The 26,004-nt window shown below is 47.4% G+C and overlaps 2 protein-coding genes and 1 non-coding gene across 3 annotated transcripts in view; all 3 read right to left on the minus strand.

Annotated features, from left to right (window-relative positions):
* Positions 1 to 16,954, minus strand: part of LOC149348409 (chymotrypsin-elastase inhibitor ixodidin-like) — a 60,180-nt gene extending 43,226 nt beyond the window's left edge. Inside the window, exon 1 of the mRNA XM_089588092.1 lies at positions 16,432 to 16,954. Within this exon, the coding sequence (XP_089444218.1) occupies positions 16,432 to 16,498 (67 nt within the window). The 5' untranslated portion in view covers positions 16,499 to 16,954. The remainder of the gene's footprint in view (positions 1 to 16,431) is intronic.
* Positions 16,955 to 18,765: 1,811 nt separating this feature from the next.
* TRNAS-GCU (transfer RNA serine (anticodon GCU)) lies at positions 18,766 to 18,837 on the minus strand. The gene has a single exon. It is a non-coding gene; the product is annotated as a tRNA-Ser (tRNA).
* Positions 18,838 to 20,109: 1,272 nt separating this feature from the next.
* Positions 20,110 to 21,473, minus strand: LOC149348411 (ixochymostatin-like). Its single transcript, XM_089588093.1, has 2 exons — positions 21,360 to 21,473; positions 20,110 to 20,297 (listed from the first exon to the last, which is right to left on the minus strand). The coding sequence occupies exons 1-2, from the start codon at positions 21,427 to 21,429 to the stop codon at positions 20,110 to 20,112; spliced, it is 258 nt and encodes an 85-aa protein (XP_089444219.1). The 5' UTR covers positions 21,430 to 21,473.
* Positions 21,474 to 26,004: the final 4,531 nt, after the last annotated feature.

Genomic DNA, 26,004 nt, shown 5'->3' on the forward strand with positions numbered 1-26,004 from the left:
CGAAATTTCCGGAGCCCTTCACTTCGGCGTCTCCCATAGCCGCCTGAGTAGCTTTCGGACGTTAAACCCCAATAAATCAAATCAAGCAATAACATCGCGCAGTTTTTAATAGATATCATATCATACGATTATGATAGGAACATCATGCGCATGTCATTTATTCACAGAAAGCCTGTCATGCACATGTCATACATTATCATGCACACTGTATGAATTTGTACGACAAAGCCTGTGTGAGGTTATTGCATCATACAGCTTTTCTTAGTAGGCAAGGCATTTGTGAATGATCTCTAGTTAGCCGTGTTTTGCGCAAGTCGCAGCGAGCTCATTACATTGGTTTACTGGTTTATTAAGGCGGAAGCCTTTAATGCCTCATCGTTGTAAGCAGGAGCTGTCGACAAGAAATGTCATGCTTTGCAGTTGGTCTAAACGGTCGTAACGTGACAGTGCGCGAATTTCAAACGGGGCCAATTGTACTTTCGCTACTAACCATGCAACCAATTAAAGGGATCGTATAGTGATGCTCCAAGTAAGTTTGAGTTTAGTTAATTGCTTACTTAACCAAGTAGAACAATTTAACCTTTCTAGTCAGGCCAGATAAATAAAACCGAGTAAGAAATTGGCCGAGCTTGGGAATCGAACCCCGGTCTCCGGAGTGCGAGTCGAGCACACTACCACTCGGCTATGCCAGCTCGATGGTTTGGAATGAACAAAGGTGCGTCTAGTGAATACGGTGTCTTCGTTCACTCCCATCTTCCTCCCTTCCCGTTACGGCGAGGTTCAGGTGTGCACCTAGATATGCGAGACAGATATGTGAGACAGTTACTGCGCAACTTTCTTTCGTCAAATACAATTTTCGACTAGTGCTACTGATATATGCGAGACAGTTAATGCCTAATTTCCTTTCCTCAAATAAAATTTTCATTTTCTTCATTACGGCCCCTCTTTCTTCTTTCACTGACACTTCCCCCCTTCCTGTAGCGTGCGGCTCAGGTGTCCACCGAGACGACAGAGAATTACTGCGCCATTTACTTTCCTTAAAAAGCGTTGCGTTCAAAGGGCAAGGCATCGCGCCGAACGGGTGGTGGCGTTCAATGGACTCCGTGGCAGCGCTACAACACGCTGTCGCGTTCCACTCCTAAAGGCGAAGCTTAAGCGTCATTAATTGGCAGTTAATTAATGCACCAACAAAATGTGAAGTGAACAATCGTGTAGCAGAATGCAGCACTCAGGCTTTCGCCTTTCAGCACTTTAGCCGCTAATGTTCCTCGTAATTTTTTGGGGTTTAGCGTCTCAAAGCAACTCAGGCTATGAGGGACGCTGTAGTCAAGGGCTCCGGAAATTTCGACCACCCGGGGTTCTTTAAAGTGCACTGACATCGCACAGCACGCGGGTGTCTAGAATTTCAACTCCATCGAAATTCGGACGTCGCGGCCGGGATCGAACCCGCAACTTTCGGGCCAGCAGCCGAGCGCTGTAACCACTGAGCCACCACGACGGGGTACGAGCTCATTACAAACATCACTTTTCGCTGCGTTAGTGCTATAGCCTACTTTCGCTAATTTGAACACGAAAGAAACTGAAAGTTTTCTCATATCGGGCAAGTTCAAATTCAATAGAGCCTTTGTTTTTGAGCGTCGCTTCGAATAAACCGGCAGAGCTGATTAAGCGAGATCGAACTAAAAAGCAATGTTACTGTCTTTTCCCTTAGAATGTTAGGTTAAGGAATACATCGTTTCTTTCTTATTTGAATTTTCGCCTTCACACGAACTGTACACTCCATATTCGTTCCAGAAGTTTTCCATTTCTACAGCTAGTTTTGCTCAAGATTTCTATCTGTATTGTGCCTGCGCTTAATGTTTTCATCACACATCTGTATTGCTCCTCCACAGTTTTCGTTAAACCATAACTTCCCTGCCGCTCATCTTCGGGAGAGCACTTACACATTTTCTACAAATGGTTTAAGACTATAACAATTAAGCAATAACTCTATACGCAAGCGAACTGTTTGATCCCCTCGCCTAGTTTTCTTTTTTGTCTACGAACTCTAAAAACTAAATCTCTCAAAATGAGTAAACTGCATGGCTGCTGTACTCATTTTATTAGCTATTTACTCCACCTAGAGCGCCTAGGGAGTGAAATTCGTCCTTGGACTGAGTACGGCCGGAAATATAACTGACTGCGCACGTCCTCTGCGGTCGAAATGGCTAACGGTTGTGTTGTCTTAACTTGTATAACGCAGCTCAACTATGGTCACCTCTGACCAGTGTATCTCGCAAAATACTGCTGTCACTCATTCCACAGAACGTAAGAAATCTCCTTTTCACCGACCAGAAAAGACTGGTATACCCGAGCAAAGGTTCTAAATAAGTACCATTCAGCGAAGCTATGCACTTGAGTTCATTAAGTTGCAGAAAAGACGACCTCCAAGCTGCGCCAGTATGTAGGAGAAAAGGCTGTGATCTGTGTGTGTATGAAGCCTCCACCCCAGTGTCTCTGCTAGATCGAATTGGATAGGCACACCTCACGGCCGCCCACCAGGCCCGGAAGATGTCACCTCCGCAGCACGCTCCGGTGATTAAGCCCACTGATAAAAGTTTGTCGCCAACAAACCTCCTTCTACCTTCATCCACATTCCCATAGGAAAGCGGTACTGCTAACGCAGATTTGTCGCATAACATCACGTGATCGCCTGTGAATTATTTTTTATGCGAAGCATACTACTTTAGCTACCACTTCAGCCCTTCACCGTGGTTATGCGCCTCCAAATCACGTGATACATGACGTCACACCACGTGACACAATGACGTCACGACAGATGAGAGAGGGGGCTCCAACTTGTGCCGTCGCTGCGGTTGCACGCCATGTGAATCACGTGGTATGGTGACGTCACACTCCCGCGCATTTCGAACGCGCGTTCACACTCGGTGTAGGTGAAACGCTCGCTCCACCGGGCAGGCGGACGCGGCTTCCGTGGCAATCCAGGCGCTCAACCAACGCGCGTCTCGGGGTTAGTCGGCGTTCCGCTGTAGCCATGCCGTTGTCTTCCCCCACGACGAAGGCTTCTAGTGGTTGTATTAAAATGACCAAGTATTCAACCAAGGAAAGCCATGTATTACCAAGCCTAGCTATCAATATGCTTCGCATCTGACTAGGCTTAACCTTAGCTAAGCCTCAGCCATTCTTTTTCTCTAAACTTCCTTAATAGCAGGATTACCTCCACCCCTGTAGAGTGTATCATCTACCCTCTGGCATGCCGAAATGCAGCGATTCTGAGAAAGAGCCAAATTTGGGCAAACGTTTACTCCATCGAAAGGCGTTCGTAGCACTCCATTACTTCTAGGAGTGAATATGCTATATGCCAGGCCGCACTGTAAACAGTAAGGAGTAAAAAGGGTCTAAGCTATCCTCTGTACTCCCTTTTATAGAAATGACTGCGCTAGAGGACGTCCAACTCCCTTTTTACACCCATATAGGCGTATTCGTGTTTAGAGCGTACGCTTCCCATGCCTTCGAGTCGAGTATGTCTCCCTAACATACCAACGCTAACTTGCAATAGCATGGCATGCACCGGCTAATTTCGTTTTCTCCTGTTGATTTCAGCTGTAGGATATTACTAACGGTTATTCTCCAATCCACCCTTGACTCTTTATGTCTTTCAATGCGCTCTGTCATTTTTCAATTTCCAATTTTGAAAAGCTCGCTGCCGCAGGCATTGTCTAGGTGACCACTTTTTCACACGTCACAGAATCCTGGTGACATCGAGTGACATGGAAGCGCAAATTAGTGTATGCAATCACTGCATTGTTCCATCGTGTAATATAAGCTGAAAGACCTGCGTAACCGGCAGAGATTAATAAAATTATGGCGGGTTTACAAATGCTGTCAGCAAATGCAGGCATAATTTTTTGTAAATTGCGCCGCGCCCCAGTAGGCTTCCGCTTGTTCTCTAATCTTAAAAAATTATTATTCGCAGCGATAAGGCGAACAAAGCAACTGTTTCTCAGACTTCATTAGGGTGTTTCCGCGAGCACATAAGTAGTCATTGTTCAGCTGTTTTAAGTTATCTCCCATCGATTTTGATTTGGTGGGAGTGGGTCGTTCGTTGTTGAGGCTAGGGGTGTGGATGGGTGAAGGGGGAAGTTGCAGTGTTGGTGTGGGGTAGCTAGGGTTGAGGTAGCCCACTCCCCACGGAACGGGGGCAAAAGCCCGTATTCTTTCCATTCCTGCCTATATTGAGCTACAGTACCACACCGCGAGTGTTGACCGCGAGTGTAGTAGCTCTTATGATCTTCGCTCCCGAAAGACGTGGGTTCGATCCCAGCAGCGGCGGTCGAATTTTTATGGAGGCAAAATTCTGGAGGCCCGTGTACTGTGCGATGCCAGTGCACGTTAAAAAAAGGTGGCAGTAGCTTAGCTCTGGTTAAGCCTGGATATACGAGCGAAAAGGTTCAGTTACGCTTGGTTTGACGTCATGGCTGTCGCAGTTCGCGCACAATGCACTGGGAGCACCACGATAACGATGGAGGTGTTCGGCCGTCCACACACTGTCTGTACGGAGGCGGAGGAGGAATGAATGAATGAATGAATGAATGAATGAATGAATGAATGAATGAATGAATGAATGAATGAATGAATGAATGAATGAATGAATGAATGAAAAACTTTATTGTACAAGGTTTCTTTCTCGCAGCATAGGTGGAGTCCAGGGCCCCAGCGGCCTTTGCAGTCTTGCGGAGGAAGAGACGCGCGTGTAGTAAATACGGTGCTGTCTTAGAAGGTTGCTTTAGAGACATGTACTGTGGTGTCCATTCCTTTCGGGTGTACACCAAGATATGAGAGGCAGGCGTTTCCTTTCCTTAAAACCAATTTTCATTTCATTTCATTTTCCTTAAGGCCCTTATGGCGCAGTTCGGGTATCCATCAAGATATGAGAGAGATAGGCTGCGTTTCCTTTCCTTAAAATCAATTTTGTTTTCATTTTCCTTCCCTTATTGTGCGGTTCGAGTGTCCAGCGAGATATCAGTTTCCTAGCGCACTGTCTGTATTTTATTTTTTTCTATGTCTGATGTTTTATTTCTTTCATTTCTTTTTTTATTCTCGTTTCTGTGCTTATTTTCATTCTTTTTTTATTACTGAGTCGGCGGCCACCTGCGCTGCACGTGACGTCGCTCGGTTTCGCGCATGCGCAGAAGTGGCAAATCTGGCCTCCGGCCCACGCGAAGCCCGGTGTTGACGAGCCTAGTGAAGCTTTTCGCTTCAAAACCTGAGGTGGTCGAATTTTCCGCAGCCCTTCACTACAGTGTCTCTCATTAACCCATTAGTTCTATCGCGTGATGCCCTTAAGGCGGAGCGTAAGTGCCCCGCAAATGTTTTTCATCAGGGATGGCAGATGACCATGTTGAACGCATTAATGATATACGAGCAATCGCGGTGCCCCAGTGGTTATGGCGCTCGGCTGCTGACCCTAAAAAGACGTGTGTTCGATCCCGGCCGCTAAGGCCGAAATGCTAGCGGTCCGTGTAATGTGCGATGTCAGTGCAAGAACCCCAGGTGGTCGAAATTATCTTTCTTTCACTCCCACCTTCCTCCCTTCCCTTACAGCGTGGTTCAGGTGTCCACCGAGATATTTGAGACCGATACTGCGTCATTTACTTTCCCTCAAAACCAATTTACCATTTACCCTCCACTACGGGCTCCCTCGTAGCCTCAGTCATTCTGGGACGTTAAAGCTCACAAATCAAGCATTAATCATATAATTATTTTTAAAAATTGGCTGTGGTTTGACCAATGGCCATCCCGAGTAGAATTGCGGAAACAAAGGCGCGGCAATCGCAGCGGCGGCGCAATCTCAGGAGGAACTTTGACTGTCTAAAGTGCGTAGAGGCGAAAGCGTTTCCTGCACCACTTTGACTGCCTCTTTGCCTCTTCACCAAACCACTTAAAAAAATTTAAAAATAAGAAAGAAACGAAAAAAGAACCAAAAAAAAGGCTGCGCATGGTGGCGGTTGCCACCAAACCACGTGACGTGACGTCACCAAACCACTTAAAAAAATTTAGAAAATAAGGAAAAAAGAACCAAAAAAAAAGGCTGCGCATGGTGGCGGTTGCCACCGCCCCGTTTCAAAGGGGGCGCTCCTATCCATCCATCCATACGTCGCGGAGGAAAAGCTGCTGAGAAAATCGTGTGCCGCCAAGCAATACCTCGCGCAAAAAGACCGCGCAATATGCAACGCATTCTTGGCTTAACCAAACTAAGCCTGGGCATCTTTTTGTCTTTCAATGCGCTCTACCATTTTTCAATTTCCAATTTTGAAAAGCTCGCTGCCGCAGGCATTGTCTAGGTGTCCACTTTTTCACACCTCACAGAATCCTGGTGACATCGAGTGGCATGGAAGCGCAAATTAGTGTATGCAATCAGTGTATTGTTCCATCGTCTAATATAAGCTGAAATACCTGCGTAGCCGGCAGAGGTTAATAAAATTATGGTGGGTTTACGAATGCTGTCAGCAAATGCAGGCATAATTTTTTGTAAATTGCGCCGCACCCCAGAGGGCTTTCGCGTGTTCTCCGATGTTAAAGAATAAGTATTTGAGGTTGTAAGGTGTAGAAAGGAACTTTTTTTTGGAGAGAGAACTTCATTCCTTGATTCCGCGGGCACATAAGTAGCCATTGAAATGATCTCCCATCGATTTTGATTTGGTGGGAGTGGGTCGTTCGTTGTTGGGGCTAGCGGTGTGGATGTGTGAAGGGGGAAGTTGCAGAGTTGGTGTGGGGCAGCTGGGGTTGATGTAGCCCACGGCACGGGGGCAAAAGCCCGTATTCTTTGCTTTCCTGCCTATATTGAGCTACAGTGCCACAGAAGGTTGACCGCGAGTGTAGTAGCTCTTGTGACCATCGCTCCCGAAAGACGTGGGTTCGACCCCGGCCGCGGTGGTCGAATTCCGATGGAGGCGAAATTCTAGAGGCCCGTGTACTGTGCGATGCCAGTGCACGTTAAAAAAAATCTCTGCCTCTCCCATAACCGAGAGTAGAGTAAGCTTGAAATGTTTACGGGCATAACACGAAGCGTACGCGGACACGACGAGACGCAGGCCTAAGAATGCATATGCAGCGCGTTCGAAACTGTCTAAAGTGCGTAGAGGCGAAAGCGTTTTCCGCACCACTTTGCCTATGTGACACTGGTGACGTCCCCATTGGATTACGTCACACCTAATTGATGACGAAGTAATGACAAATTACAAATTAGTGATTATCTACTGATTAATGATTGAATACTAATTAACTGCTAATTAATGACGCTTAAGCTTCGCCTTTAGGAGTGGAACGCGACAGCGTGTTGTAGCGCTTCCAGGCAGTCCACGAAACGCCACCGTCCGTTCGGCGCGATGCCTTGCCCTTTGAACGCAAGGCTTTTTGAGGAAAAGAAATGGCGCAGTAATTCTCTGTCATCTCGGTGGACACCCCGACCGCACCGTACAGGAAGGGAGGAACGCCACCACCCGTTCGGCGCGAAGTTACCGGCGCTTGTATGCCGGTTCTGTAGGAGGGCTTAGAGTGTCGTTAAATTTCGTAAGGTGCCCGGATGCTCTCGTTTCAGTGCCAGGATGGGTGGAATTCAGTGCCCGGATGTTGGCTCTCGGTCTCGGCGTGACGTCACCACACTGCCGACAACGGGAGCTAAAAGCATTTCATGCTTAAAAATTGGCAGTGGCTTAGCTGTGGTTAAGCCTGGATATACAAGCGAAAAGGTTCAGTTATGCTCGGTTTGAAGTCATGGCGGTCGCAGTTCACGCACAATGCAATGGGAGCACCACGATAACTGTGGAGGCGTTCGGCCGCCCACACACTGCCTGTACCGAGGCGGAGGAGCAGGAGACGCGCGTGTAGTGAATACAGTGCTGTCTTAGAAGGTTGCTTTAGAAACATGTACTGTGGGGCTCATTCCTTTCGGGTGTACACCAAGGTATGAGAGGCAGGCGTTTCCTTTCCTTAAAACCAATTTTCATTTCATTTCATTTTCCTTGAGGCCCTTACAGCGCAGTTCGGGTATCCACCGATATATGGGAGAGACAAGCCTCGTTTCCTTTCCTTAAAACCAATTTTCTTTTCATTTTCCTTCCCTGACTGTGCGGTTCGGGTGTCCACCGAGATATCAGAGTTTTCTGGCGCACTGTTTGTCCTTTATTTAGTTTTTATTTCTGATATTTTATTTCTTTCATTTCTTTTTTTTTTGTTCTCGTTTCTGCACTCATTTTTATTCTTTTTTTTATTACGGAGTCGGCGGCCACCTGCGCTGCGCGTGACGTCCTCGGTTTCGCGCATGCGCAGAAGTGGCAAATCTGGCCTCCGGCTCACGCGAAGCCCGGTGTTGACGAGCCCCAGTGAAGCTTTTCGCTTCAAAACCTGAGCTGGTCGAATTTTCCGCATCCCTTCACTACAGTGTCTCTCATTAACCCATTAGTTCTATCACGTGATGCCCTTAAGGCGGAGCGAAAGTGCCCCCACAAATTTTTTTCATCAGGGATATGGCAGATGACCATGTTGAACGCATTACTGATATAAGAGCAACCGCGGTGCCCCAGTGGTTATGGCGCTTGGCTGCTGACCCGAAATACGTGTGTTCGGTTCCGGCCGCAGAGGCTGAAATGCTAGCGGTGCGTGTAACGTGGGATGTCAGTGCAAGAACCCCAAGTGGTCGAAATTATCTATCTTCTTTCACTCCCACCTTCCTCGCTTCCTTTGCGACGTGGTTCAGGTGTCCACCGAGATATCTTGGTGGACACCGAGATATGTGCAACAGATACGGCGTCATTTACTTTCACTCAAAACCAATTTACCAATTACCCTCCACTGCGGCATCCCTCGTAGCCTCAGTCGTTTTAGGATGTTAAAGCTCATAAATCAAGCATTAATCATATAATTAGTTTTAAAGATTGGCTGTGGTTCGACCAATGGCCATACCGAGTAGAATTGCGGAAGCAACGGGGCGGCAATAGCAGCGGCGGCGGCATCTCAGGGGGCACTTTGACTGTCTAAAGTGCGTAGAGGCGAAAGCGTTTCCTGCACCACTTTGACTACCTCTTTGCCTCTTCACCAAACCACTTAAAAGAATTTAAAAAATAAGAAAAAAACGAGAAAAGAACCAAAAAAAGGCTGCGCATGGTGGCGGTTGCCACCAAACCACGTGACGTGACGTCACGTGGTTTGGTTACGTCAATGATGTGACGTCACCAAACCACTTAAAAAAATTTAAAAAATAAGAAAAGAAGGAAAAAAGAACCAAAAAAAAAAGGCTGCGCATGGTGGCGGTTGCCACCACCCCGTTTCAAAGGGGGCGCTCCTATCTATCCATCCATCCATCCATCCATCCATCCATACGTCACGGAGGAAGCAATAACTCGCAGACCGCGCAATATGCAACGCATTCTTGGCTTAACCAAGCTAAGCCTGGGCATCTTTTTGTCTTTCAATGCGCTCTACCATTTTTCAATTTCCAATTTTGAAAAGCTCGCTGCCGCAGGCATTGTCTAGGTGTCCACTTTTTCACACCTCACAGAATCCTGGTGACATCGAGTGGCATGGAAGCGCAAATTAGCGTATGCAATCATTGTATTGTTCCATCGTCTATATATAAGCTGAAAGACCTGCGTAGCCGGCAGAGGTTAATAAAATTATGGCGGGTTTACGAATGCTGTCAGCAAATGCAGGCATAATTTTTTTGTAAATTGCGCCGCACCCCAGGGGGCTTTCGCGTGTTCTCCGATCTAAAAAAATAAGTATTTGAGGTTGTAAGGTGCAGAAAGCAACTTTTTCTTAGAGAGAGGTCTGGTTTTGTTATGCCTTGATTCCGCGGGCACATAAGTAGCCATTGTTCAGCTATTTACTGTGATCTCCCATCGATTTTGATTTGGTGGGAGTGGGTCGTTCATTGTTGGGGCTAGCGGTGTAGATGAGTGAAGGGGGAAGTTGCAGAGTTGGTGTGGGGCAGCTAGGATTGATGTAGCCCACGGCACGGGGGCAAAAGCCCGTATTCTTTGCTTTCCTGCGCTACAGTGCCACAGAAGGTTGACCGCGAGTGTAGTAGCTCTTGGGATCATCGCTTCCGAAAGACGTGGGTTCGATCCCGGCCGCGGTGGTCGAATTCCGATGGAGGCGAAATTCTAGAGGCCCGTGTACTGTGCGATGCCAGTGCACGTTAAAAAAAACCTCTGCCTCTCCCATAACCGAGAGTAGAGTAAACATGAAATGTTTACGGGCATAACACGAAGCGTACGCGGACACGACGAGACGCAGGCCTGACAAGAATGTATATGCAGCGCGTTCGAAACTGTCTAAAGTGCGTAGAGGCGAAAGCGTTTTCCGCACCACTTTGCCTATGTGACACTGGTGACGCCCCCACTGGATTACGTCACACCTAATTGATGAAGAAGTAATGACAAAGTACTAATTAGTGTCTAACTACTGAATAATGACTGAATACTAATTAATTGCTAATTAATGACTCTTAAGCTTCGCCTTTAGGAATGGAACGCGACAGCGTGTTGTAGTGTAGCGCTTCCAGGCAGTCCACGGAACGCCACCGCCCGTTCGGCGCGATGCCTTGCCCTTTGAACGTAAGGCTTTTGGAGGAAAATAAATGGCGCAGTAATTCTCTCTCATCTCGGTGGACACCCGGACCGCACCGTACAGGAAGGGAGGAACGCCACCACCCGTTCGGCGCGAAGCTATCGGCGCTTGTATGCCGGTTCTGTAGGAGGGCTTAGAGAGTGTCGTTAAATCTCGTAAGGTGCCCGGATGTTCTCGTTTCAGTGCCAGGATGGGTGGAATTCAGTGCCCGGATGTTGGCTCTCGGTCTCGGCGTGACGTCACCACACTGCCGACAACGGGAGCTAAAAGCATTTCATGCTTTAAATAAATAATAAATACTTTATTCACACCGAAGAAACAATACAAGACGCGGACGCGCCAAAGCCTCAATTGGGCTTGTAGGGCGCCGTCCGGCAGCAGCAACAACCTGTGTTACCAAATCAATTCTTTGTTTTGTGTACATTAAAACATATGCACTAGAGCTGTTCAAGCTCGGCAATAGCATCACGTAACTGTCTGCGAGTGTTCAAGTTGAAAACATTATCAGGCATCTCATTGAATATACATGGGATATAATATGACCTCATAGACATACCAAAATGAGTTCGCACTGCAGGGACAATATATCGAGAAACTTTTCTTAATGGGATTGGTTTAACGTTGTGGAACCGAAATTCAGAGTTCCAGAAATATCTGAGTACAGTGACTTGTTTGAACACAATGTCAAAGGAAGGCAGACCTGAAGAAAGGAATACACTTTGCTGTTTATGGGGTATCGAATAGATGACACTCTTAGCCATATTCTTGAGAATACGGTTTATCCTATTTTTCCATGTTGCAGAACAGTTGAAGAAACAGCACATGCCATATCTCAGCAGAGAATACCCCAAAGACTGTGCAATTAAACGTCTTATGGCAAATGGCAGGTAGGCCCTTAGAGCATAGAGCAAGCATGCGACGCCTCTGAGCTTCTTACTGAGGTGTGCCATGTGCGTGTTCCAGGATAAACCACTGTCAAAGTAAATGCCAAGGTATTTCATGGACGGAACACATGTAATGGGGTAGCAAGAACATGCAGTGCAACTGGAGCTGTGCAAAAAAAACGCAGCGTTTTTCGGGATTGGCTTGTGTGCATTTCTAAAGCACACTAGATGAGTTTTTTGGGGGTTTATATCAATCAGGTTACATTGAAACCAATCATATAGATTAGTAGCGTCCTGTTGAAGTTGACGGAGTGCGCAAGAAAAATCTGTATTAGATGAGATGAGGAGGGTGTCATCTGCATATTGATAAATCTGTGATGAAGTTATAATGCTGGGGAGGTCATTAACATAGAGATTAAATAAGAGGGGTGATAAGATGGATCCCTGGGGAACACCACTATATAAGTCTATAATTCTGCTTTGCACAGGTCCAAGTTCCACCATTTGAGATCGCTGAGACACATAATTTCTTAGTAACATTTGAAAAGGACCACGAAAACCATAGCAAAACAACTTTTCACAGAGAATATCATGGTGAACAGTATTAAATGCCTTCCTGACATCAAGAAAGAGACCAAATGCCACTTCATTTTGATCAAAACTAGAATGAACGGAATCCGACATCTTTTCTAATAACGTTTGGGTACCAGAACCAGCAACAAATCCGTATTGATGTTGGCTAAGCACGTTATGCCTCAGCAAAAATGCTGACATTGTACATAAGACGTGTTTTTTTCTAAAATTTGTGATATACACGACACGATAGATATTGGGCGATAATTCGAGATATCATTTCTTTTGCCACCCTTGTAAAGTGGTATAACACGCGCTTGTTTAAGAGAGCATGGTAAGAAGCCACTTTCAATCATATCATTTAGCATAAAAAGAAGGACACACTTCAAGCTTTGGAAGTTTCTTGAAAGGTCGCTGATAAATATTCCATCAATTCCAGCCGATTTGTTATGCCGTAGACTGGAGATTATACTGAAAAGATCTGGCTCTGTTATGTGTGGAAGAAATGCTGAGTCAATCACAGAAGAAGGAAGTAACGGCGAACGTGATGTGGCACGGGCAATGCGCTGTTCTTTAGAAAAAAAGTTATTAAAATCATTTGCCAAAGAGGATGTCAAGTGACCAAAACTATGCTCTATTGCGTCCTTGGCCGGTCTACGCTGACGCCCACGCAGTTCGTTCACGATAGCCCAAGTTTTGGCCACGTCATGGTGGCAATTGCGAAACTGGCTAGCATAGTAACGCCTTTTAGAGGACCGAAGAAGAGCGGTTACTTTGTTCCTAGCAGCCCGAAATTCATTTCGTAAATTTGCATTTTTTGGTGAAGCGCAACATTTTGACCACAGCGCTTCTTTGCATCTAATGGCTGCGAGAATGTCAGCTGTAAGCCAGAAGCAATTATTATTTCGTTTTTTGACAATGATACTTTTTTTGCAGGATTCTTTTAAATTTTTAAGAACCAAAACAAAGTTATCGTAGGTGGTATCTTTGTTATTTCGTGATATAAATGAGTTCCAGTCGAAGGATGACACCTTACTGTCAAATAGTTTTCGATCTAGTATAGTCATAACACACCTGCTATCATTAGGTTTCTGTGCAGAATCGACCTTAGCAAAGTGGCATAGTGTAAAGTAATGATCCGCTAATTTCTTTCGAATGACAGCTGCCATAACATAAGACAAGTCCGACGCGCGTACGTTAACGTGGTCTATGCAAGTTTTACACAAACTGTTGTTTACGATCTCTTCTCTAGTAGGATCTGAAAGTAGTGTTTCTATACCATGATCCGCAAGGGCATTTAGGTAGCTTTGTGCAGATGCTCTCTCAATCTTTAACAGATCAATATTCAAGTCACCCATTATGCATAGGTTACCTTGGCTAAACCTTTGCTTACAAACGTCATGCAATGCTGTGATAAAATTAGCCACGTTTCCAGACGGTGGTCGGTATATGATAAGGAGATGACTGGAAATGTTGCTGTACGAAATTTCAAATCCCATTGCCTCTGCAGCGTTGATGGAGATGTTGATATTGGAAACCGATAATGAATCCTTGAAAAATTGGCAGTGGCTTAGCTGTGGTTAAGCCTGGATATACAAGCGAAAAGGTTCAGTTATGCTTGGTTTGAAGTCATGGCGGTCGCAGTTCACGCACAATGCACTGGGAGCACCACGATAACTGTGGAGGCATTCGGTCGCCAACACACTGCCTGTACGGAGGCGGAGGAGGAGACGCGCGTGTAGTAAATACAGTGCTGTCTTAGAAGGTTGCTTTAGAGACATGTACTGTGGTGTTGATTCCTTTCGGGTGTACACCAAGGTATGAGAGACAGGCGTTTCCTTTCCTTAAAACCAATTTTCATTTAATTTCGTTTTCCTTAAGGCCCTTACGGCGCAGTTCGGGTATCCACCGATATATGAGAGGGACAGACGTCGTTTCCTTTCCTTAAAACGAATTTTCTTTTCATTTTCCTTCCCTTACTGTGCGGTTCGAGTGTGCACCGAGATATCAGTTTTCTGTCGCTTCTTCCCTCCACATCCTTTCCCTCTGCCCCGCAGACCCTCCCTCGCGGGACCTGAGAACCTCAAGACCTGGGAAGACTGGGAGACCCTCCTGCGCTCGGAGGACCCGGCCGTGCAGACCATCGCCACCGACCGGGCTGCCAGTGTTATGGACCTTAGGAACATAAACACTTGAGTGCAGTGGGGTCGTGCGGGGACCCTGGGGCGTGCCCCGAATTCCTCTTTAAATAAAGTTTTCTCTCTCTCTCTCTGGCGCACTGTTCGTCTTTTATTTATTTTTTATTTCTGATATTTTATTTCTTTCATTCCTTTTTTTGTTCTCGTTTCTGTACTCACTTTTATTCTTTTTTTATTACGGAGTCGGTGGCCACCTGCGCTGCGCGTGACGTCCTCGGTTTCGCGCATGCGCAGAAGTGGCAAATCTGGCCTCCGGCTCACGCGAAGTCCGGTGCTGACGAGCCTAGTGAAGCTTTTCGCTTCAAAACCTGAGGTGGTCGAATTTTCCGTATCCCTTCACTACGGCGTCTCTCATTAACCCATCAGTTCTATCGCGTGATGCCCTTAAGTCGGAGCGTAAGTGCCCCCGCCAATTTTTTTCATCAGGGATGGCAGATGACCATGTTGAACGCATTAATGATGCAAGAGCAACCGCGGTGCCCCAGTGGTTATGGCGCTCGGCTGGACGCCTCCGTGGTGGACGCCTCCGACCTTCACCACGGGGTATGGTACACGGCCGCGGTAGTTCACAACAGCAACACAGTTAACGGCCTAACTTTCAGAGCCCGCAGTGCAACACAAGCAGAAGAGGTCGCGATTGCTCTCGCGGCCTCACATTCCAATTCAAAATACATAATCACCGACTCGCGAGGGGCCTGTCGGAACGTCGAACAAGGCTGCACTCCCTTCCTAGCCTATCGAATATACCAAAATTGCATACGGGATACCGACCCCGCACACCGTTACCTTATTGGGCCCCTGCTCATCAGGGGTTGGCAGGAAACGAGGCAGCAGACGCAGCCGCCCGCGCGCTTTCTCACCGGGCTGTTTTCTCCTCCCCATCCGATCAGGAACCCGATTTTAATCCGGTCTATACATTCAAAGATATTACAACATACTATCAAAATTGTCATCGCCTTTACCCTAGCCCATGTAAAGGCCTGAAGAAGGAGGATGAGCGGCTCCTTCTCCGCCTTCTCACCAATACTTTGCTGTGCCCGGCAGCGCTAAAACATTTTGACCCCTCCTTTAGCGGCAGCTGCCCACACTGTAGTGCAGTGTCTTCTGACACCTATCACATGGTGTGGGCCTGCCCCTCCAACCCCGCGATTCCCCCCATCCCCAACCCAACCCGGGAGGACTGGGAGGCGACCCTGCTCGGCTGCCACGACTTACAGGCCCAACAAGCCTTAGAAGAGTGCGGTGAGGGGCTAGTTGGTACGACATTATGTGAACAAAAAGTAACTGCGCAAAAGGACGGGACAAGAGAAAGAGAACCACACGGGACAAACGCAGACTGACAACTGATTTATTCCACCAACTCCTCTTTCCTTCAGCAGCAAAGCGCATGCGCACCAACCACAAAAACAAAAAACAGAAGCGACATTCATCTCGTGGAATCAAGGAACTCGACCTCCTTGCGGTACAGGTGTACTGAAGCATCGCTAATGCACTTATCAGGCCCTAACCTCGCGATTTCCAAGGCCTCGATAATTTCTCGTTCTTTCTTATCCCTCGAGCGTCCGATAATCTTAGTCCTATCGAAAAGCGGATTACAATCTTTGTCATCATGCTTGCAAGTGTGACAATGCTTAGGCAGATGCTGCCCCCTTGAATCTTCTAAGGAATTTGCGTGCTCTAATAATCTAATGTTGACGCAGCGGCCAGTTCGCTCAATGTACACCTTACCACAACTCAGGGGAATCTGATAAATTATATTGCATGTACACTGTACGAACTTATTCCTGAACTTATTCCACTACGGCACCTCTTTCTCTCTTTCTTCTTTCACTCCCACCTTCCTCCCTTCCCTTACGGCGCGGTTCAGGTGTCCGCCGATATATGTGAGACAGATACTGCGCCATTTCTTTTCCTCAAAAACCAATTTACCTATGAGGGACGCCGTAGTGAAGGGCTCCGGAAATTTCGACCACCTGGGGTTCTCTATCGTGCACTGACATCGCACAGTACACGGGCCTCGTGAATTTCGCCTCCATAGAAATTCAACCGCCGCGGCCGGAATGGAACCCGCGTCTTTCGGGTCAGCAGGCGAGCACCATAACCACTGAGTCACCACATAGTTCGCTCGTTTCACACAACAGACTTACCAGGATGTGCAAGGACTTCGCAGGCCGCCAGGACCAGGACAGCGAGTGCAATCCGCAGGGCCTTCATGTCTACTCTTCGCACACGCCTACAACACAACACCCACAGTTCTTCCGCCGAAACCACAGGCCCGATACTCCTGTTCTGTCCTCCTTGGGCTCACACAGTTGTGTCAGCGCGGATTCGGCAAACAACACATTCCACGCCGACTTTCTTGCAGAAGTGTTTCTGCCCAAGGGCTGCAGACTTGCAGAGTACGCTCCTGGCAGAAACCCTATCTGCTTCCGTGACGGTCACGCAAGCTCGTATGCAACCACCACACGCGATCACCTCCCAGCGGCACGCATGTGCGTAGAGCCGATAAAGAGAATGCACAGGACGCAGGCATCGGTTTCGCAGTCTTCGAGGAAATCCCGCGCTCGCGCCTAGCGCGATGCGTCTAATTGAAAACACATCCGTCTCCTGTCCGCTGCCGTTCGTGCTGCGGCGAGCTGTCGATGGTCAGAGCGCTGTGAGCATTCGAAGGCAAGGTCACAAGATAAAAAGACTCCACGCGCGCGGGAAGGGCTGGCTTTGAAAAGTTGCGACGGCCTTCGATGCTGAGCGGCGTGAAGTCACGTGGAGTGGAGAGGAGGAGGGAATCTAAAGCACGCCACTGAAGTCGGCGATGATAAGAGAGAAAGGAAGCTGCCTGGGGCTCGATCGTGCCTGGCGATGAAATTAATGAGGGTCTTTTACGACGCGCCGCTCGACGATCGGTGTTGTTGCGAAACCTGAGATTTGAGGATTTATTGCTTGCTACGCCTTGCTTTTTTCGTATTTGTGTTCTTTATGAGCGTCTGCGCGAGTGTAGGCGATGGCTTGGGTATGCGTGCGTGCTTGAGCATGTGTTTGTGTTTTGCACACGTGTTAATGTCTTTAATCCTGTTCGGTTTTTACATGCCAAATCAGCATTTTGGAATATGAAAAACCACGTAGTGCTGTGATCCAGGTTGGTTTCGTAGACTTGCGGGTATAAGCTGCCGTAAACAGGCTTTTTTCTTTTACATTTCGCAACCATCGAAATGCGGTCATTGTGACACGGAGTTCAAACGGCGATCTTGATCTCACGAGCCGAACGTCATCATCATCATCAGCCTGGCTACGCCCATTGCAGGAAAGAGGCCTCTCCCATGTCTCTCCAATTAACTTTGTCCTGTGCGAGCCGGGGCCACCCTATCCCCGCTAACTTCTTTATCTTATCCGCCCACCTAAGTTTCTACCGCCTCCTGCTACGCTTGCTAAGAGTCGAACGTATGCTTAGGTTATCACGAGTGTTTTGTATATATTTTCTGGGCTTGATATGAATGCTCTGAACCTTTGTGACGCCGGGGCTTACTGGTTTGTCAAGATGTAGGTCACAACGTTTTAGAAGACCTCCAGTATAGTGTGCTAAATTTCATGTTCAAAATGAAGCCATTCATATAGGCTTCTTTAACTGCTTAACAATTAGTAAATTTCTTGGGCGCGTCAAAACCTCTTCGGGCGGGACCTTTACCTCCGTTAAAACAACCCGCCCTTAAGCTAATGAGGATTTCTTGGGTTCGGGGGAGGGGCAAGGGTTGAGCTCCCCCCCCTCCCCCCCTTCATCTCCAGAGCGGGAAATTTTCCACTGAACAAGTTCAAAAAATGCGGTGTGCATACAACAGAGCGCTGACTGTCACAGATTTCTTCCAACAGCTGCAGGAGCGCGGCTGCGAGAAATTACAAGAGCGACAAATTGCCTAAACAGTTTGACAGGTCAGGAATGCATTACTTGTCTGGCAAAGTAGAGATTTCACCGTAGAGGCCGAAGGCTTTATCACGCCTGTTCCCGTCATAATGATAATGACCGCTTCCAAACCAGTATCGCAATCGTTTGTCCTACCACCAACGTGAGAGGAGCTCCCTAGCACCCGTTTCCATTCGAATGATGGAAGGATGCCACAGTATCTTCAATGGTTTTTGGGCGGCCCTTGGGAACAATCCATATCATCTAATGGTAAAGTCTGATGGTAAACCGTTCCATTCGGTTATTGTGCGCGGTAAAAAAGAATAAGCATAATGGGATGGCTGGCAGTTAATGCGTTTAACTTTGTAAGGATGATCGCGACGTGGAAAGATAACTGGCGGTGGCTGAAAGAATTCACCATGAAGGGAAGGTTGGTTTATGGGGTTTAACGTCCCAAAGCGACTAAGGCTATGAGAGACGCCGTAGTGGAGGGCTCCGGAAATTTCGACCACCTGGGGTTTTTTGACGTGCACTGACATCGCACAGTACACGGGCCTCTAGAATTTCTCCTCCAAAGAAATTCAACCGCCGCGGCCGGGATCGAACCCAGGTCTTTCGGGTTAGCAGCCGAACACCATAACCACTGAGCCACCGCGGCGGCTGGATGGTGATAAAGTTTATGGAAAGTGATCAGACATTGCCACAGAATCTGACCTAAATAAGTTCCAACACCTTATTCACTCATGTTTCAACAACTAAAAAGGATTTCTTTCCAGCGTTCTTTCTTCGCCTTGTCTTCTTTTTATTTTATATTTTTTTATTTGTACCTCAGTGCACTTTTTTCGGTGTCGTCTTTTTCTTGCGGTGCTGTTATTTATTCCTCAAATTTTGCTACTATGTGCATTGTTGCGACTCTTCCTGTGAATGCCTATTTTTTATTCATATTTTGTGATTTCTATTTTATATTATTGAAATATTTTAACCTTCTACGAATGCTTTGTACTTACCCCCCCCCCCCCCCCCATGTAATACCCTCAAATGAGGGCCTTTGGGGGTATTTTGAATAAATAAATAAATAGCATGGCCATCCGGACCGTGAGGACCCCGCTGCATACCATCGATCAGGACTCCCCACTGCTATGTATTGAGAGCATGAAGGTCTTCGTGGTCTCACAATCTAGCCTGTCCTACACCTGGGCTCTCCGAGAGTTAGGCCTCCTCATCACCCTAAATAATCAGCGAAGGCGTTTCACGCCACTACTGCGGAAAGAAAACAAAACATGGTATTAGTCCTGAAAAAAAAAATGGCAGTGGCTTAGCTCAGTATGCCAGTAGATACGTAGCGAGAGCTACAGTTCCCCCCTGGTTACGCATGTAGTCGAGCTTGTTGTTATGACTATAATGTTAAGCATTGAAGAAGTAGTATTCGGTGAATCATCACCCCAAGTACCTATAAGCGCGATTCAGGCGTCCACTGCCCCAGGGAGCCATTATGCGCACTTCCTTAAAGTGATCGGAGTGTAAAACGTTGTCAACGCCAACGCCAATCAGCACAATGAACGCCGACGTCCTATGGCTCCAGCGCCACGCACCTGCTGTCATTCTGCGGTTGCTGCGCATGCGCATTCCGCGCAGCGCCCGCGGGCGTAGTCGGGCCGGCGCCGCACCTCGCGCGGCGGCGGTGGCGAACTCTGACGTCATGCGCCGCGCACCTGCTGCTCCTCTCTGGTTTCGCGCATGCGCACTATCGACCTCCCAGGCTCACGGCGAAATGCTCGACTGGGTAGCGTAGTGTAGCTCTCGCTACAAAAGTGCCCCGTCCTGGACCTGTGCAGCCGACAAGGCGTCGGAAAGTCTCAGCAGACACACGTGGCCTTCAGCAACAACACTTTTTTATTTCCGTCCAGCGGATGGTTAAAAGGCGGCCTTACTAGCATTGCTCCCTGGGGACGCACTTCTTGGCACTGTTCCTGAATAGGCCATCGACGCAGAAGCAGCCCGTGACGCAGTCCGTGGTGCAAGCCGTGGGCGGTTCAGGGTGTGCGCAGCTGCGTTCGGCACACCGGCTGCTCTGGCAGTGCTTCAGCACCTCGCCCTCTGCGCACTTGGGAGCAGGACCTGTAACGCAAGGAAAGAGGAATACCTCTGTAGGGAAAACTAAACCCCAATAGACAAAACATGGCCTGACACACCGTTGGAATGTCTGAAGAAATGAGAGGTTAGCTACCTCTCCACAGTGTGGGCACTGCTGAGAGTATAGTGTAGGGTACCACTGGTGGAATTTAGCTGGTGTTGGGTATGTGTTGGTTTGTAGTCTCCTAAGGGTGTTCTCTTCTAACTTATTGAGGGATTTGGGCATGCCAATTTAATCCCTTAGTTGACCCCATTCCCAACCCCTCGGAGGAGCAGTGGGAGGCTATTCTGCTCAGCGATGATCCTGACCGTCAGCACTGGCTGGTGGGGAGGGCCAGCGCAGCAGCAGCAGCCAATGGACTACCGGACTAGGCGGCCCACCCACACGTTCTGAGAATACTGAACAAATAAAGATGTTTTTCATCAATCAATCAATCTGAATAAATGAGAGAAAGGGTATTACGCGAGGAGCTTAAAGACGAGAAAAAGAAGTCAGTTCTGAAGACAATTCGAGAGGTCAGGAAAAACAAAGTCGTCGCGAAGCTACATGTTAATCAAGATGAAAAGAAATAAAAAGGCTTGTAAAGCACAGGCAAATATTGGCCTACCAGTAAGGCTGCTGGACACGGCAGTTCCCTTTCACACTTCCCTTTCCTTTTTCAATTCAATTTAACAACCGATACTACTATTGCTTTTACTCATTTACATTTTCTCACCGGTACTTCTGTTTAATTTATTTATTTACAAATACAGCTGTCTATTTTGTTAGAGAACTTGGAGGGGCAGGTTATACAACATTTGAATCCAACAATGTCAAGTAATGTGCTTAGGCAGTTCTATCTTAAATTGATTTGTCGGCAGTGAACGCAAAGAACCATCTAACGTTCGCCTATCTTTCTCGTTTAAAATATTTTATAACTATGCTAACGCTACGGAAACAGACACAGATTTTTTTTTTACACCTTCCTGAGAATGACGAGCCCTGTCGCCGCACCGACCAGATACCCAAGCATAATAAGAAGCAGTAGGGTTTTTCCATAGACTTACGTGTAGCGTCACACAGCACAGCTGTGGCGAGCAAGATGGCTGCGACTCCGGCTACGGATTGCAGGTTCATGGCGATGTCAGTCTCGTCCGGATTTCAACCAAGTTCAGATATATAAGCGGCTTAGTTCAAGGTCACCGAGCACCAGCAAATGCCCGCACTCAGCACTTGGTTGAATCCTTTTATAGGGCGCACCCAGCGGCCGGTAAAGGCACTAAGCCGGGCAGATAACACCATCTTTATCGGACGCACGTGCAGACGACAGCAAGGTCGGGTCGTCTGCTGCTCTTTTGCGGCTGTTACGTACTCAGTCGAGCCACTCCGTCGAGCAGTTGAACCGGTTGCGGTGAAAAACTGAACTAAGCGAACTGGCGTAGCCTTAAGAAAAAGATAAAAGCTGGTTTTTCCCTGGAAGCGCTCAAACGACTTTTGTCCCTTTTTCGGCCCTGCTATAGCTGCATCAGGTCGCGTCACGCACTGTAACCTTAGCTCTCTTCTCTCCATGTCTCTTTCGAAGGTTGCTTGATTTTCACGAGCCACTCGGCGTTTTATTTTATTGTCGCACAAGTAGTTGGACCACATTCTAATTTGTTTCCAGACGACCAAGTTGGTATGGAAAAGAAAAGCGAAATACCTGCGATCGTTTTTATTTTGCTTTGTACTGTTACTTGCTCCCTTTGCATAGCCGCACAGTTCAAGGTTGAAGGCTTGTTGCGCCCGCCGTTGGCTTGAAGCCGATACCGTCGTAATATAGGCCGTTCGGAAGCACACGTCTGTCTATAAACATTCAATCCTGGAGAAGGGGGAGAAGGAAAGGCAGGGAAAACGTAATAGTATGGTTCTTGTGCTTCTTAAGCATCCTGTTAGCTTCGGCATAATCCAACATCCCTGCATACTGGCGCAGTCGACAGGATCACGCCTACCCACCATCGCAGACGCGTCATTTAAAAGCGTGCAGCATCACTAAGCTACAGTCAGTGCGAGCCAGTCAGGAACCGATCTACGTAAGCTTCTTCCGTATGAGAACGGTCTGTGACTGGCTTGAATTCGTGCCCTGGAAAATCAGATTAGCAAAGCTGCCGACCAATTACGAGGCGGCTCTTACGCCCTGCGGACACCTTTGCGGATTCGGTCGCTGTTTTATCAACGCCACGTCTAGTTTTCGAGTCATTGCACCTGTTAGTGAGGCACTTAGAAGGACACTGTTTAGTGCGGCATACATAAAATGTTACATAAAACCGGAAAAACTAGAACACGTGACGTTCTCAGCGCAGCCGTTCGTGAAATTCTTAAACACGTCATTTGCATAAGCAATGGCTTAATGTCGCCAGGAAGGACAGTGAAGACGGAGCTAAGGCGTCATCAATATTCTATGTTTACCGTAACTTCGACCTTTAAATGACACAGCCTCAGTATTGCTTTCAGTGACAGCCGTTTCATGATTCCTCAAGAACTCAAAACTCGCATGCATCTTGTAAACGAGCTTATATGTGGCAGGGTGTGCAGTATTTACGTGTTTTAGTGCGGCTCACTGCAATTTTAATCATCCCCATCATGAAGTAACTTGCCACATATATTATCACGCTGGCCTCTGCTGACTTCATTGCCTCTTGTTTCTCCTTCAATGATGCTTGCCAGCAGCTGTTTATTTCGAGCCTCTTTCTTTCTACTTAACTTTTTTTTTCGTCGTATGTGTCACCTATATCTTGCAGCGTACATTAGAGAGAACGACGTAGGCAACTTATTAACGATGCATGAAGCGCAACGTTATTTGCTTGCTTCTCCAAAGAGGCATGTGAAGTGCACTAACAGCAGGGATATGCCGGCGATCTATAGCGTCCCAGTCTAGTCGTCCTTGCTGCTTCCTCGAACGTCGTCACCATCACTACTAAGCGCACGACTAAGCATTTGACTGGGTGCATTACAGCGAATAATGCTGAACACAGTAACTCTAGCAGTCCAATCCGAGGGCGGATGACCATCGCCATAACAAATCCCAAGGGCAAAGTTATCAACTGCGTGTCAGTGCGCACGTCCATCCCCACTCACGCAGAGGAGGCAGCCATTGCGCTAGCGCTAGCTACCAACCCACACGCTAACGTGCTCACAAATTCACAAAATTCCTGCAGAAATATAAACAAAGGACTAATCCTTCAATCAGGTCTCACAGTTTTAGCTAAACACCCTCCTAATCAAGCCTCAATCATATGATTTCTAGGCCACACGGAACACACGGGAGGGAATGATGCTGCCCACCGGCACACCCGAGGCCCGAGATTCCCCCTAGCCGACGAGACATAGGACACGTTACACAGCCCATAATCACCTTCGCCGAACACCTACAGCCCTACAGGCAGGCCAGACAGACATACCCCCACCTCCAAAAACTCTAGACAAGGCAGAAGAATACACCCTTCGCCGACTACAAACAGACACTCTCGTAACTCCCCTTAAACTCCACCAATGGTACTCCTCACTCTACAAACTAGACTGCCTTCACTGTGGAGAAATAGCTACGGGTTTTCCCATGGTGTGGGCATGCCAATTCAATCCTGCCATAGACAGACTTCCCAATCCCAATTTGGAGCAGTGGGATGCCTTTCTGCACAGTGAGGACCCCGACCAGCGACGAGGACTGGTCTGTAGGGCCAATTCTGCGGCGCAGGCCAGTGAGCAGCCTGAATAGGCGGACCACCCAAGGCTCCGGCAATTGCCATTGCTTAAATAAAGTTTTCAATCAATCAACCTCTCAGAACTGCAGCGAGGAAGCCCTTAGCTACCGCGTAAAGAGTAGTCGCTTCTCGAAGCAATATACCGCAGAGATAGGTTAAGTTCCAGTTAAAACCACTCTGCAGCGCTACTTTATCGCACTCTGGGCTAGTGAAGTAAAATAATAGCATGGCTCAAATTCCATGTCTCCGTACTTCCACTGCGAATGAAAGTTGCGCGTAAATATTCGGATCTGCTTGAATTCGCTCTTCCTCTTCAAAATCAAGTGTTACAAACGCGATGGCGACGACTCAAGAAGCTAGGAGGGAAACGAGGATGGAAAAGTAATCTCATATTGGTGTTTCGTGGGCTAACGGCTGCCTGTCCCTGTGTGATTGTGTGTCTGAATATAACGTTACGGACTTTAGATTGTGGTGGAGGTTGCGGGTTCGAACCCGTTAGCGTCCTAAACGGCGCCGCCGCAGCCTAATGCGGTAGCATTAGAAGCCTTATCGCAGGGAAAAAAATTGTGTAGTCGGTAATAAATTTCGCCCATTGGCTGGAGGGAAACAACGTCACCAGATCCGAAAATTGCCATTGGCTGGAAAGAAGTGACGTCACCAGACGAGATAATACCCATTGGCCAGAAGGAACTGATATCACCAGAGCAGAAGTGGCGACACTTCATGGGAATGCATCGACACTTTCTAATTCTATTGCGCTGCCAACACACAACTTAATAGGTGTCCCTGCTAACTTTTTTAAGCAGTTAAAGGTACAAATCGAGTGTCGTAAGCCAGCATAGGAAAGTGAATTACGTGCTAGTTGGCAACGTTGTGACCTCTCTTACTTTTGTTGTTGGGTTAGCAGGGTGCTTGGAATTTTGAATTTTGTTATTTTTTGCCTGTACGCTCTCGTTTTAAAATAGAAAAGTAAAGTTTTTTACTTTGCACCTACATGCGTTCGCCTATCGGTATTCGGGGAATTGGAAATTAAAAGCCATCTTTTTGTTACGGTGTGTCGGCCTCGCCGTGATGGAACGCTGCGTGTGTTGACGCATAAAAGCTCCTCGCTTCTAGTATTACAACCATCCCAGGACAGAAAACAACGGGACAAAGGCCCTGGACGTGGTTTAGCTGATAATGTCAACTACTGCATAAAATTCTCTTCCACCTCTCTACACTCGGCTCAGCAAAATTATTGTTCCTGAAGGGTAGCTTTTCCTCGTCTCGAGTAAGCCAGAACAAGTATGCGTATAATATCATGTTTCGCTTTGTGTAGAGACAGCCAGCAACTGAACGACGTGTATTTAACTGCACAAAATGAACTAGCGGCCTTAACAAAAAGCATTTCATGAAAATAGGCTAGTTGGTAGTGCATTTCCAGTCGACAGAAAAAAAAAACGGTACAATTTGGACGTAATAAAACTTGAGTGCCCGGGGAACAAATTGTGTTTTCTCTACGTAATAAAACTTGAGTGCCCGGGGAACCAATTGTGTTTTCTCTACGTTTGTATCTTTCGTGTATTGGTGCACTTTATTTGCAAGCTCACGTATTGTAGCCAGCGTTACGTATTGCCTTACATTGTTTTGGAGAACACTGTGCATGTGTTCTTGCTAGTGCTACGTAAATCCTCAGTATCGTCTCTTTGCTATATAAAGCATTTTTTGTTTGTGAACCTTTGGCTTCGACCCATTCTCTGGCTTGCGACCGGTAAAAGCTGGGCTTGTTGGCTGATTTCTGGCAGAGCTCGCCATGCGGAGTCGAGGGCATCTTCTGGGAGACCGAAACAGCTGTCCCCACACGTTGTAAAGGTGTCTCGGATCGCACCCGACCAAGTCGCAGTGTGACGCCGGGTGCTTCAGGGAAGGCCGCCACTAATCAGTGTTGGTGGAAATCAAAAAGCAGGAGCATCGTGTTAACAGTGACCTGGTTAAC

The sequence above is a fragment of the Amblyomma mixtum genome, chromosome 4 (genome assembly GCF_055824585.1).
Source record: "Amblyomma mixtum isolate Tamu chromosome 4, ASM5582458v1, whole genome shotgun sequence".
In the NCBI taxonomy this organism is placed as follows: Eukaryota; Metazoa; Arthropoda; class Arachnida; order Ixodida; family Ixodidae; genus Amblyomma; species Amblyomma mixtum.

Bases quoted from the DNA above. Each gene is read 5' to 3' on its own strand.
- LOC149348411 (XM_089588093.1), bottom strand. From the start codon at position 21,429: ATGAACCTGCAATCCGTAGCCGGAGTCGCAGCCATCTTGCTCGCCACA. The intron at 20,298-21,359 runs GTAAGTCTATGG...CTTGCGTTACAG, and splicing joins TGTGCTGTGTGACGCTACAC to GTCCTGCTCCCAAGTGCGCA.